The 14,852-nt window shown below is 42.8% G+C and overlaps 1 protein-coding gene across 1 annotated transcript in view; it reads left to right on the top strand.

The window, feature by feature from the left end:
* The window catches only part of PIN1 (peptidylprolyl cis/trans isomerase, NIMA-interacting 1), an 85,017-nt gene that overhangs the window by 52,557 nt on the left and 17,608 nt on the right, over positions 1 to 14,852 (top strand). Inside the window, exon 3 of the mRNA XM_068125255.2 lies at positions 2,841 to 2,951. Coding sequence (XP_067981356.1) covers positions 2,841 to 2,951 — 111 coding nt within the window. The remainder of the gene's footprint in view (positions 1 to 2,840; positions 2,952 to 14,852) is intronic.

Raw genomic sequence — 14,852 nt, 5'->3', positions numbered from 1 at the left:
TGTACTCTCACCATGGGGTTAACAGTCTGTGATTAACTCACAATCCCAGAGTTCAATCCCTTGGCCGCAGACGTCGCTCTATGTAACTCGGCACTTTTACTATTGTCTGCAGATCACTTGGGAAGGCACTGACTGTGTGTGCTCTCTGCAGCGATAGCAGCTTGTGCTTAAAAAGAAGTGACATAAAGCTGCTTTGGGCTCAGACTGGGCTTTTGACTTTGGGGAATATGCCCTTCTGTGTAGCAGCCTTCGCAATCGGTGAAGACTTGGCCTGGTACTGACACTCGTCATTGCTTCAAATGTAATAGGCATTTCTCCCAGGGGGCAGCATGAAGCTAACTTTCTGCGATTCTTTTATTTATTTATTTTTGTTAAGGGTGAGGGGGGACATTTGCTCTGGGTTAGTCCTCCTCCTTTTCCTATTTATTCATTTCACTCTTTCATTTCCTTATCTTTTCTCCCTCTTTTTTTTTTTTTTACCCTACTGTTTACATTGGCCTGTCAGAGATGCTTACCTCTCGAGTTTGAGCTGAATTATCAAAGGGAATAGGGCCTCGATACCCTGCAAATTGTTGTCATGGTGCTTCGCATGCAGGCATTGCATCATAGATCATGGTTAAAAAGGCAAGGAAAGTGGAATTTTTTTTTAGGTGTGGTCCTGGTTCAATATCTGCCAACTATGTCCAATATGTTCAATATCTGCCTGCTCTGTATGTACAATGTATGTTCTGTATGAACTGTATGTTCAATATCTGCCTGCAAAAGTATTCACCCCCTACCAATAATGCCACATTAGATGAATTACAAATTATGTTGAAACAACTTTTCCAAATTATACTTTTTTCACAATTGAAGGGCTTAAACTAAACACTGTTAGAGATGAAGGTGGTTACATGTCAGGAATACCTGGAAAAACATGTACAAACCAAAGTTCACTAATTACAAAAGTACTCGGCCACTTAGGTTAGTACTTGGTGAAAGCACCTTTTGCAGCAATGACTGCTATCAGCCTTTTTGGGTAGGTCTCTACCACCTTTGCACGGTGAGATGGTGAAATATTTTTCCCATTCTTCATGTGAAAATTGCTCTAGTTGTGCCAAGTTTGATGGGGATCGTCGATGGACTGAAATCTTCAATTTTCGCCATTAATCTTCATTTGGGTTCAAGTCAGGACTTTGACTGGGCCACTCAAGAATATTTATTTTCTTCCTATTCAGCCACTCCATTGTGGCTTTAGTTTTATGCTTTGGATCATTGTCCTGTTGAAATGTGAATCTCCTACCCGATTTCTTATTCATGGCCGACTCAAACAGGTTTCCAGCAAGGATTCTTCTGTACTTTGTATCGTCCATTGTCCTTTCTATCATGACAAGCTTACCAGTCCCTGCTGATAAAAATCAACCCACCACCATGATTCAAAGTAGGGATAGTGTTGACTGGGTGATGTGCAGTGTTAGGCCTGCACCAGACATAACATTTTGAATTTAGACTAAAAAGTTCAATTTTTGTCTCATCTGACCACAAAGCTTTTCTCCACAGACCTGCAGTATCATTAAGATGCTTTTCTCGCAATCTCCAATGAGCTTTTGGATGCATCTTTTTCAGTAATGGCTTCTTTCTTGCCATCTGTCCATAGATGCCAGCCTTGTGAAGGGAACACAATATTGTTGATTGATGAACACTGACCCCATCTTGGACAGTATAGCCTTGTAGATCTTTCAAAGTCATATTTATTCAAAGTCTCAAAGTTGTTAGAGGATTTACAGTGACATTCTGAACCAGTTTCTTGCTTGCCCGGCTGCTGAGTTTGGATGGGTGACCTGATATGGGTAGAGTCTGGTTGGTATGATACGTCTTCCACTTGATAATGGATTTCTTCGCACTCAAAGGGATAATGAGTGACTTTGAAATCTTCTTATAACCCTTTCCTGAATTGTGTTCTCCACCACTTTAAGTCTGACTTATTTGGAAAGCTCCTTGTCTTCATGTTTGCCTTGATGGTTGACCAAGTGAGTTGCACCTTAAAACTCCTTGTATACGTGGGAAGCTTAATTTTAAAGTCAAACTACTGATTGCATACAGATGAAACCTATTATTCTTATGTTGTTATCTCTCAAACAAATGATTTGCTCCTGAAGTGATTTAGGGTTAAACAGGCAAAGGGTTTGAATATTTATGTAACTGAGAATCGTCTGATTTTTATCGGCATTTTTTTGATTTTTCACTTTGGAGTAGTTTGTGAAGACAATAAGCTAAGTTTGATTTGCAAGTATCATGAAATAAGCTCAGGTGGCATCAAAATGTGAAAACTTTTGCAGGCCACTGTACTTGTACCTTTTCTAAGTTCCCTTTGCTTTTTGAAAGGTAATCATTCGTGCACAACTTTTATGGACCAACTGAAAACAGTTTGAATGAAGTAATCCCTCTCCTATTCATCTCTTTAAAAACATTTTTTTTGTTTGGTTATTTTATCTTGTGTAATCACATGATTCATGACAGATTTTACAATGCATTTGATCTGTTTCATGCAAACTTCGTCTGATTCTCTCACATCTCACGTGTGCCGAAGGAAGCTGCTGGTGCTCTACAGCTATGCTCATTAGTTGTCCTTACCCTATAGCAGATTCCTCTTCACATCATATGACATTTTTGGTTTAATTACATTGCCCAAATATTTTAACATGAAAGTATTGTGTTAGAAAAGCATTATAATGCACAACCTTTGTTAATTTGAGATAGAGACTGACATTTTGTGAGATCGCTGTGTTTAGTATGGGAGCATTTTGGGAGGCTTTTGACCAGGATTAATGGACTATTCGTGTTGTGAATGATTTTTGCAGATTACATTGATCAGATTCGCTCTGGACACACGGACTTTGAAACTCTTGCTTCCAAATACAGCGATTGCAGCTCAGCCAAGAAAGGTGGCGACTTGGGGTTCTTTGGCAAAGGTTTGTTCATTCTTTCCAAAGCTTTGTACTCATCTGGAAAAAACGCAATAGTCATAGCCCAGGGTACCTAGTTATCTTTGTGAACGAAGGTGGATGGAAGTTATGTTCTTACTCCAATTTATTTGTCTGTCTGTTGTCTCTGTGAGCAGGATATCTCAAAAAGTTGTGGACTATATGGGGCTGATTCAGATGAAATTTGGTAAACAGGTTGTGTGTATGACAAGGTCAAATTGATTTGATTTTGGTGAGGATCTGGATCCTGATACAATAATTTTTTAAGTTATTCTTCACCAATGAGATAGGGCCAAAAATGATATAGCACGATATCTCAAAGTTGTCGAAGGGTTATGAAAAAAAACTAGGTCGATGAGTTGGGCAGGTGGCAAGAATAAGCTGATTAGGTTGTGGTGAGTGACGAGGACGAATGGTCCGGATGCAGATCCGGCGTATCAGTGGGATAGAAAACGTAAACTGTTCAGCCTGGCAGAGGTACATACGCTCCACTGAGTGCTGTTCTAGTTTAGCTGTCGTTTTCATCGTTTAGTTTGAATGTGGCACTTTATTGCTGTCAGAGACATTAATGTATCATTATATGGCATTTCATTTTTGGAATATATTTACTAATTATAATAGCCGTAGATGATTCTGTCTGTCTGTCTATCTGTTGGGTGTCTGTCCGGGGTGTGGCTTACTCGGTTTGCAGAGTAGCTCCACCCATAGCTCCACCCATTCTGGGAGAGGCTTCATATAATTATAAACAAATATCCACCATTTTATTAACTCGCATAGCTTTGAGGCCTGTATTGTAGGCCCGTGGTGTCTTGCTCTCTCTCCCAGTTTTATTTCCAATCAAATTCGATATATCATTTCATTTTTCACAGTCGCTAACATAGTTTTAGACTCGGTTGAAAAAAAACGGGAAGAAAATCCGATGAAAGTTGCCCTTTATAGAACGAAATGAATTCTCAAATGCCTGTAACTTCAAGGCCATTGAGTCTCTCTCACGCCTTTATCTCCAATCTAACTCACCATATGATTTCATTTTTATCGATGGTTTTAGACTCGGTGTCAGCAATAATTGAGAACATTCCACACACGCGGGAAAATGCAGAGATTTTTAAAAATCGCGTCATGGTGTATCATACACTGCCCAACATGACACCGACGGCAACGTGTCGATATATATTAAAAATTCGCTTTTGCTTTTCCGTTAAGATATATTACTTTTTCGTTTGATGACAGTCGTCACAAAAACGACAACAATGATGCCGACATATATTTCTTCGTTTTTATTTCATTCAACATTATTATCCGGAAGTAAAATATGTTTCAGGAAATTACCGAGAGATATTTCTTCGTTTTTTAAAATTAGTTATGTGCGCATACACTTTAAATAGGTTTATTTGAAATCTTTAATTTTCCACAATATAATTTACTTGCCATTTATCATTTGATGATTACGAGACAAATTCCTCTTGAGGATCGTGACAATTCATGCGCTGCGTGGAAACTTCTATTTCCAAAATGAATGAGACGATCGATGAAGAACGCAGACTTGAACAGGATGTAGCAAGAAAACGAATGAGACGGGCGAACGAGTCCATCGACGAACGTCAATGCAAACTTGCGGGGTCACCCGTGGGAATCCCACGGGCATGGATGTGTGTGACATTTCGACATATTGAGTTAGATGCTGCACATTCATTTTTACAAAATGGTTACTGGCAAGTCATCAGATCCAGAAATGGTGTAATGAACACAATTTATTTACGCACAAGCACGAAAGCAAGACGGGCCGATTTCCGATTCCGACGGGCGAGACGGGCCGATTTGGAGCAAGAAAAAGAACGAGACGGGAGAAAAACGAGAGAAACGAGACGGGGAAAGCCGATTGGAGAGGCGAGTGAGGAGCGATTGGAGAGGCGAGTGAGGAGCGATTGGAGAGGCGAGTGAGGAGCGATTGGAGAGGCGAGTGAGGAGCGATTGGAGAGGCGAGTGAGGAGCGATTGGATAGGCGAGTGAGGAGCGATTGGAGAGGCGAGTGAGGAGCGATTGGAGAGGAGAGTGAGGAGCGATTGGAGGGGAGTGTGAGGCGCGATTGGAGAGGCGTGTGAGGGATTGGAGAGGAGAGGAGTGTGAGGGATTGGAGAGGAGAGGAGTGCTAGGTGGAGAGAGGAGAGTGTCAGGTGGAGACAGGAGAGTGTTAGGTGGAGAGGAGTGAGGGGTCACATATTATGTGAAATAAATAAATTGTGTTCATTACACCATTTCTGGATCTGATGACTTGCCAGTAACCATTTTGTAAAAATGAATGTGCAACATCTAACTCAATATGTCAAAATGTCACACACATCCATGCCCGTGGGATTCCCACGGGTGACCCCGCTAGTTTACTAATATTGCGCTTTGACAAGCAGAAATCCTGCAAAGACACATCCCTGAAACTATTAAGTACAACATTATTTATTTATATTTATATATACTAGGGCATGCCCGTACGTGGGTGCAATGCCCGTACGTGGGTACGTGGGTACGTGGGTGCGAGTACGGTGACAACCCCCCCCCCCCCCTCTATTTACATGAAATGGTTTGGTCCATGAAATGTTTTGGTCCATTCGCAACGCCAAAGCGAACGGCGAACGCTTTACATGAAATGGTTTGGTCCATGAAATGTTTTGGTTCATTCGCAACGCCAAAGCGAACGGCGAACGGCTTGCGAGTACAGTGACAATCCCCCCCCCCCCCCCCTCTATTTACATGAAATGGTTTTTATTAGTTTTAAAACATAGTTTAACGCCAACATAGCGCCAACATAGTTTGCAAACGTGAAATAAATGAATACGCTCTCAAATGTGCCATCCGAGGCAGAGTGTGTTCGCCACGTTCGGCACACGCGATAGCTCGCTGCTCTCTGATTGGTTGAATCGTTTTTTGGACATAGCTCGGTAAGTAATTGTCCGATTAATATGAAACCTTGAAAAGGCACATCCTCGGGTCCCCAGCAATATACCTGGCAAGTTTAAAGTATATCGGACCCGTGGTTGTCGAGAAACAGCAGTCACAGACAAACAAACAAACAAACACACAGAGATTACTGGAATTATAGATAGATATATATATATATTTATATATATATTTATATATATATATAAACGATGATCGTTTTAAGGCCATTTTCCCCGCTCGAGCGGGGGTTAGCCTTGCGGGCCCCATGACAATCATGGTACCCTGTTTGAGGCAATGTTTTTATGGCCGGATGCCCTTCCTGACGCCAACCCTTGGTCATGCTCTTACGATGCGCAGGGATACGGTGTACCTATTCTAAATCGGGGTACACACCGTGATCATTCATCCCAGCAAGCTGGTACTCAATTTGCCGACCTCGGAAGGATGACAGGCTGAGTCAACTCCCCTGGCGTTAATCAGTGATCGACCGGGATTTGAACCGAGGATCCTAGGATCCCAAGCCGGCACCCTAACCGCTAAGCCAACACCAGGCTTAGCATAGCATATATATATACAGTCACGTGAAAAAGTAAGTACACCCCATGTAAAGTTTTGACTTTTTCAACATATTTCAACATACAGCTATTTGATCTTCATTTCAACAATATTGATTGATAAAAGTGATATAATATAACAATTATCATGAAGCATTTACATTTTGTCGTCCATTGTATAATTTAAATAAACATGAAGTGTGCGGCGTCACCATGCCTAGATCAAAAGAGCTCTCTTAGGCCTTCAGAAAGAAGGTTATAGATGCCTACGAGTCTGGGAAGGGATTTAAAAAGATCTCCAAACAATTTGAAATCAATCATTCGACTGTCCGGAAGATCATCTACAAGTGGAGAAGATTCCAAACAACTGCCAACTTGTTCAGGCCAGGCCGCCCCAGCATGTTCAGCCCGAGAGCAGACCGCAAGATGCTGAAAGAAGTCTCTAAGAACCCCAGAATGTCATCATGGGATCGACAGGTAGCTCTTGCCACTCTTGATGTCAAAGTGCACGAGTCTACCATTAGAAAGAGGCTGCACACATTTGATCTACATGGGAGGTGTGCCAGGAGGAAACCTTTGCTGTCCAGAAAGAACATCAGGGCAAGACGAAAGATTGCCAATGAACACCTAGGCAAAGACCAGCACTTCTGGAACATTGTGCTCTGGACAGATGAGTCAAAGGTAGAGCTATTTGGCCACAGTACCAGAAGACATGTCTGGCGAAAACCAAAGATGGCATTTGACCACAAGAACCTGATACCAACTGTAAAGCATGGTGGTGGAAATATTATGGTTTGGGGCAGCTTTGCTGCATCAGGGCCTGGGCAGCTCACCATCATATAATCCACTATGAATTCTTCATTGTACTAGAGGGTGCTTGAGGATAATGTGAGACCATCTGTTGGAAAGTTGAAGCTCAACCGAAGGTGGACTTTGCAACATGACAATGACCCTAAACATACCAGTAAATCCACCAAGGAATGGCTGAAAAGAAAGAAATGGAGTGTTCTGGAATGGCCAATTCAAAACCCGGATCTAAATCCCATCGAGATGTTGTGGGGGGATTTGAAACGAGCTGTGCATGCAAGAAACCCCTCAAACATCGCACAGCTGAAAGAATTCTGCATGGAGGAGAGGGCAAAATTTTCTCCCAGTCGATGTCAGAGACTGGTAGACAGTTATAAGAAACGTCGACTTGAGGTTGTTTCTGCCAAAGGGGGCAATACCACCTATTAGAGCCAAGGGTGTACTTACTTTTTCCACATGCGAAATTTGCATTTATGTTTATATAAATTATACAATGGACTACAAAATGTAAATGTTTAATGATATTTGTTATATTATATCACCTTTATCTTTCAATATTGTTGAAATTAAGATCAAATAGCTGTATGTTGAAATATGTTGAAAAAGTCAAAACTTTACATGGGGTGTACTTACTTTTTCACGTGACTGTATATGGGAGTAGAATACTTGACATTTCAAACTGAAGGACCAGAAAATAATGAGAGAAGGAAAGTGAAAAGAAAGAATAAGGCAGATATGTGAAGGTGTATTTGCCACAGTGAGTGTGCACTTCATTCCTAGGAAGGGGGACTGATGTCATGGTTGCATTACAGGCCATGGCCAATGGTGTTCTGGAGCACGACCTTGAGACAAAAAGCAATTTTAAAGTCGTATTGCAAGGCGAATGTGCTTTTGTTATGGATGCACTTTGTTCATAAACACATTTGCATTTAAAATTACCATGTACCAAGCAATATTGACGATTTGTACAATATAACAGCCCTTTTGCAAATCCCATCGTGATTTTCCTTTTCGTCACTTGCAGCATTGCAATGGTTGTAAACTAGGAAAATTCCAAACAGAGAAAAAGGGAAAAAAATCTTCCTCTTGATCTGCGTATGCAATTTCGAAATCATGCAAGTTACAGTATGGGTGCATAATAAATTGGGGAATTTTGTTTTTTTATCAAAGGCCTGATATTTATGAGGGGATTAAAGTTGAGGATTTTATGTGGATAGAGATTAGAGATTGGAATAATAGTAAGATACTTGTAGGATGCTCTATAGGACTCTTGGTACGAGGGAAGAGAAGGAAAAATGGATATGTGAAGAATTCAGAGGGCACGTGATAATGGAAGAGTATTAATTATGGGGGATTTTAATTTGCCCGGTATATATTGGATCTTGGAACAGGGGAAAGGCAGATCTCTTGCCCAAGATTGATTTTTCACCCAGTTTATAGAAAAGCCTAAGAAGGAGAGGGGGCAGGGTGCTAGGATGGACTTCTTACATACAACAACAACAGGCATTTTAAGGCCATTTTCCCTGCTAGAGCGGGGGTTAGCCTTGCGGGCCCCATGACAATCTTCTCCATTTTGCCCAATTTTCTACATCTCCCCTTGTTACCCTCCTTGCCCGCATTTCTTCTTCCACCACCTTCAGCCAAGTCTTTCTCGGATCTTCCCCATCCGCTACTTCTTTCTGCATTCATTTCCATCACTCTTCTCAACCAGTCACTTTCATCCTTCCTCAACACATGACCAAACCATCTCAACCTGTTTCTCTTCACAGCATCCATCACAGACTCTATTCCCATCATTTTTCGCAATTCATCATTTGTCTTCCTCTCTCTCAACGATACTCTGCACATCCACCGAACCATTCGCATTTCCACCCTTTCCAGCCTTCGTTGCTGCTCTACGTTCATTACCCATGTCTCACTCCCATAAATCATAACACTTCTCACACATGCAGCATACACCTTTCCCTTCAGCTTCAATGACACTCCCCTCCTCCTCAGCACGCCACTCAGTTCCCGAAACTTCTTCCATGCACATCTCGCTCTCGCAACCGTTGCCGAGTCTGATCCACCTTCTCCATTCAGCATGTCTCCGAGGTAGCAAAATGTTTTCACACCTTCCAGCTTCACGCAGTCTCCAAGATCAAACTCAACATTTCCTCCATCTGCAGCTCCCTCTGTGCACACCTTACACTTGAATGTAGCTGCCAGATTGGTTAATGACCCTCTCAGACCACTACATTTTTGATGAACCCACTCAGCGTACATTGTACATTGAATGGAGTTCACTCCGACACCCATCCTGCACACAGCACATGGCCACTTCCCAGTTCTTTCCACCTCACCACATGCTTTACCACTTGCCATCACCTTCGTTTTTCTGATACTCACCTTCAGACTTTATTGTTGGACCTCTTACATATTGATCCCAAGATGGTGAAGGCGGGATAACATCTGGGAACAAGTGACCACAATGTAGCAAGCACAACTATTGTTGAGATGGGAAGTTCGGGATAATGGTGCAAGGAAGGCTGGTGTCTTTTTGGAGGGCAAACTTTCAGGGTATGAGAGGTGATTTGGGAGCTTTAGATTGGGTAAAGTTAATGAGAGAGCAGTCTGAATTGAAGAAATGGAAAACGTTTAAGGAGCAAATATCCCATCTATACTGGGATATCCTCTTGAAGAACTTTATTCTCTCAAACTATCAGCTACAATCTTTCTTTGGCAAACCATATTTATGAGTTGTTTTCCAACCCAGTCGCCTACCAGGCATCCTGCGTCACACAAAGTCCTTCCTTGGCACACCTGAACTCCTATCCAACTACAATTAAGGCCTTCATCTGCAGCTTGATGCAGTATTGCTCTCCCCACTGGGCTGGCTTCCCTGCCTCACACCTAGCTCAGCTTCACGCTGTAGAAACCAAGGTTTTTAGAACCATTGGTAATTCCCACGATGAAGCCGATTCTGAGGCCATATCACTTCGCCATCGCCGACAGGCTGGCAGTCTTTGTCTTCTACCGACTCTTCGCCCGCCTTGCACCCCCTGCTCTGTCTGTGCTCTGTCCCCCAAATATTCCTGCAATAAGCACAAGATCTGTCAGCAACCCCTTCTTCTGGTGAAACTGCCAAAATCAAGACTCTCTCTGCTTACCTTCACTCTTTCATTCCTCATTTTTTCCCGCCTCTGGGACAAACTCCCTCGCTCTATTCAATCCCACGTTCTATTCAACAGCTGTTCACTACCATCTCTTCTCTTCCCCCAAACAAAGTTTTCATCTTTTTTATCCCCATTATTCCACCCCAAATCCACCTTCTTCAAATTCCATTTTCTTTCCTGAAAGTCCTTGTCGTGTCCATCTTGTTTATGTACCATATACCCCGCCCCAGCCCTCTCCCTTCACCAGATCTCCTGATGTCCCTGTTCTCTACTGTTGATGTGCTTCCCACTCTCTCCTCCTCTTGTCTCCTGCTCTGCTCCCTTTATTAGTCCCCTACCGGTGTACACCGGAGGGGACTATAGGTTTGCACGCCGTCCCTCAGTCTGTCAGTCTGTCCGTCCATCAGTCCATCACGCAAAGAACAGTTTTCCGGACCTTTATTCTAAACTCTTAATGCTAATGATTTCAAACGTGGCACATGGTTTCCTCATGAAAAGTTACAGATCAAGTTCGAACTTCACGACGTTTCGATCATTTTTGACAAAGTTATGGCACTTTGAACTTTGGGAATTCTGATGATCCTTAACTCAGTGCCATTTTAAGTTTTAATTTCCTTTAAAAAAGATTTTCTCTGCAATAATAGGACCGATTGAGATCACCGTAGGGGGGACTCAGTATGTGGAATATTTTAATGGTAATTATGACGTCCCAGATCATGTGGTTCGGCCGGCATATTGTTTTTCGTGAAAACACGAAAACCCCTTTTTCTCTGCAACGGCTGAACAGTGTCACATGACGTCATGTGTCACATGGTTTCGGAGTTATGACGTTTTTAAGCATGAACCTTTAAAACCGAGCTTCTCCGTCATTTTTGATCCAATGAAGGGGAAACTTCACAGATCTGTTCAGCATGTTAGTCTACTAAAAGCTCCTTTTGGAATTTGCGATAGGGCACGTGGTTTGGCAGATATCGTTAATTAAACGAAAATATTTTTAAAATGGATATCTCTTCTTTATTCTGGAGTTCTGCTCAAGCCGCACCGCACGCCCTCAGCCTCGTCTGCGAACGTCAAAAGCGCGACACAGCGTGCGCTTTCGGGAGGGGCGGAGCCAAGCCGAGCAACATCTACATATACACATTGATCGTGAACCGGAAAATATAATAAATTACTGATATTTAGCGACTCGAAAGGTTCTTTATCAACAACTTATTTTCTCGTGCTTCTGCTTACCTGTCTGCAAGGTGTATAAATCGAAGTCCCGAGTACGAATCACAGGTGAGCCCGTCCTGAGGTAATTAGCGATTGGGAACGATTCAGAACCTGTGGGTAAATAACCCTTGGTAATTTCATCAACAGTTTTCCGGGCGACAGACTGCCGGTCGGGGACATGTATTGCAGCGCAATACTCAGAATGCTTGTTATCTATACTATCCGAGAGCTGTGTGTTTGTGTCTGTCTGTGTGTTGCCATTTTTCTCAGAGATGGCTGAACGGAATTTCGTCAAACTTTCAGGGGTTTGTCAGTGAATGCCTGGGAGTGTTTTAGACCAAAAACAAATTGAATTTTTTTTTTTAAGGTCGATTTTTCTTTTTTGGGTGGAGGGTAGGAAGGGGAGTTAAAAAATTGCTCTATAGTGCCTATTCCTTTTTGATTAATGACAGTTATGTACAAGTACACATACACATAATTAAATACAAAACAATACCAGACATTTGATCACAAATAATCAAACCATTCAGATTCAATCAGACAATTCCATAAGCCATCGAGGTTGGTGGTAAGTCTTCCTCTTCTTCCTGAACGTCATCAAACTTAACTCGGAAGCATGATCAATGGCAAATTCGCCAGCATATATTCAACGAAAAGCATTTAATTCCACGTCTAAGGTGACACCAGTATAGTATTTACCACACAGAATGTAAAATACCATATATATATATATATATATATATATATATATATCACACACACACACACACACTAGCAGAAGTACCCGGCATTGCCGGGAGGGGAAGGGGGAGGGGGGGAAGGGGAGAGGATAGGGGGGGAGGGGGAAGGGGAGAGGGTAGGGGGGAAGGGAGGGGGGAAGGGTAAGGGGAGGGGGATGGGGAAGGGGTAGGGGTGAAAGGAAGGGGTAGGAGGGGGAGGAGAGTGGAGGGGAGGGGGAAGGGAAGAGGGTAGGGTGGAGGGGGGGAAAGGGGGGGGGAGAGGGTAGGGTTAAGGGGGGGGGGGGAGGGAAAGGGAGGGAGAGGGAGGAGGGAAGGGGAGGGGAGGGATACAGATGGTTCCTGGCAATTGATCACATCCACAAATGATGTAATCCACACAATTTATGTACTTTACATAACGTTAATAGGAATACATGGCCGTGTAGATGGGAAATACAGTTTGTTTGAAATAAATCACAAATATCAGATGAAAGTGAAAAAAAACCTATGTGGTGTGAATGGCAATGTTCCTCGCTGAAATGTTGCAAAAACTGAATTACGTGTGAACGCATAACTGTGAGATTATGGCGGCAAGGTTGAGACATCACGTGATCGCTCTGAGCGAATCAGTGCGCTGCTCTGCTACCGGCTGAGATTCTGTGTATAATGTTCCTCGCTGAAATGCGCTGAGGTAAATATGAATAAAAAATTCGATATATTTTCACTTTTACGTTTTGGCTAACTCGCTCGCGAACCTGACGAAGATCCTGAGCGAGGATCGCTACGTTATGCTAACGCTATGTTAGCTACGCTACGTTACGCTACGTTTGCTATATTATGGCTAAAAATATGGATCTAAATATATGTATGAATGAATGATCGTTTTAAGGCCATTTTCCCCGCTAGAGCAGGGGTTAGCCTTGCGGGCCCCATGACAATCATGGTTCCCTGTTTGAGGCAATGTTTTTATGGCCGGATGCCCTTCCTGACGCCAACCCTTGGTCGCCTCTTACGATGCGCAGGGATACGGTGTACCTATTCTAAACCGGGGTATACACCGGGATCATTCATCCCAGCAAGCTGGTACTCAATTTGCCGACCTCGGAAGGATGACAGGCTGAGTCAACCCCCCTGGCGTTAATTCAGCAATCGACCGGGATTCGAACCCAGGATCCTAGGATCCCAAGCCGGCACCCTAACCGCTAAGCCAACACCAACACCAAAAAAAACACAACAGTTCTTCCCATCTAAAGATGAAAGAAAAAAAAACCTATGTGGTGTGAATGGCAATGTTCCTCGCTGAAATGTGAAAAAATTGAATTACGTGCGAACGCATAACTGTGAGATTATGGCGGAAAAGTTGGAACATCACGTGATCGCTCTGAGCGAATCAGCGCGCTGCTCTGCCACCGGCTGAGATTCCGTGTATAATGTTCCTCGCTGAAATGCGCTGAGGTAAATATGAATAAAAAATATGGATCTCGTCAAATATTTTTAGGTAGGCCATGTTCTTCCCAGGCTCAATGGCCATGTCTGTGCCAAATATCAAGTACGTGAGCCTCTCCGTTTAGGAGTCTTTCGGTAACATTACACACACACACACACACACACACACACACAAACTGTGTTTTTATATATATATATATATATATATATATATATATATATATATATATATATATATATATATATATATATATATACAGTATATATATGTATATATATATGTATATATATATATATACAGTATATATATGTATATATATATGTATATAAACTCCTCCCTGTCTACAGGCATCGTCCCACCATCCCTCAAAATTGCTGCTGTTACCCCCATTCTGAAAAAACCTGGACTAAACTCTGACACCCTAAATAACTTCAGACCCATCTCCAACCTACCCTTTCTGTCAAAGGTTTTGGAACGCGCTGTAGCCACTCAACTCAAGCATCACCTCTCTGCCAATAACCTGTATGAAACATTCCAATCCGGATTCCGGTCCAACCACAGTACTGAAACTGCTCTCCTCAAAATCACCAACGACCTTCTCCTCTCCTCTGATGCTGGCAACCTCAACATTCTCATCCTCCTCGACCTCAGCGCTGCCTTTGACACCATCGATCACACCATCCTCCTCACCCGACTTGAAACCACCTTTAACATTACCGGCACTGCCCTCTCTTGGATTAAATCATACCTCTCTGACAGACGTCAGTTCATCTCCATCAATAACTGCAAATCCCCCACTGCTCCCCTCCCCCAAGGTGTCCCCCAAGGTTCAGTTCTTGGCCCCCTCCTCTTTATCCTTTACCTGTCCCCCCTCGGTCACTTAATCCGCCGTCATGGTCTCCAATTCCACTGCTTCGCCGATGACATCCAGCTTTTCATCTCCACCAAGTCCATCTCCACCGCCACCCACTCTATCCTGACAAACTGCATCACTGAAATAAAATCCTGGCTTCAAATCAACTTCCTCAAACTTAACTGTGATAAATCTGAAATAATCATCA

Source organism: Myxine glutinosa, chromosome 8 (genome assembly GCF_964187855.1).
Source record: "Myxine glutinosa chromosome 8, kmMyxGlut1.1, whole genome shotgun sequence".
Taxonomy (NCBI): domain Eukaryota; kingdom Metazoa; phylum Chordata; class Myxini; order Myxiniformes; family Myxinidae; genus Myxine; species Myxine glutinosa.
The sequence above is the reverse complement of the archived record's forward strand: the minus strand, read 5'-3'. Positions and strand labels throughout refer to the sequence as shown.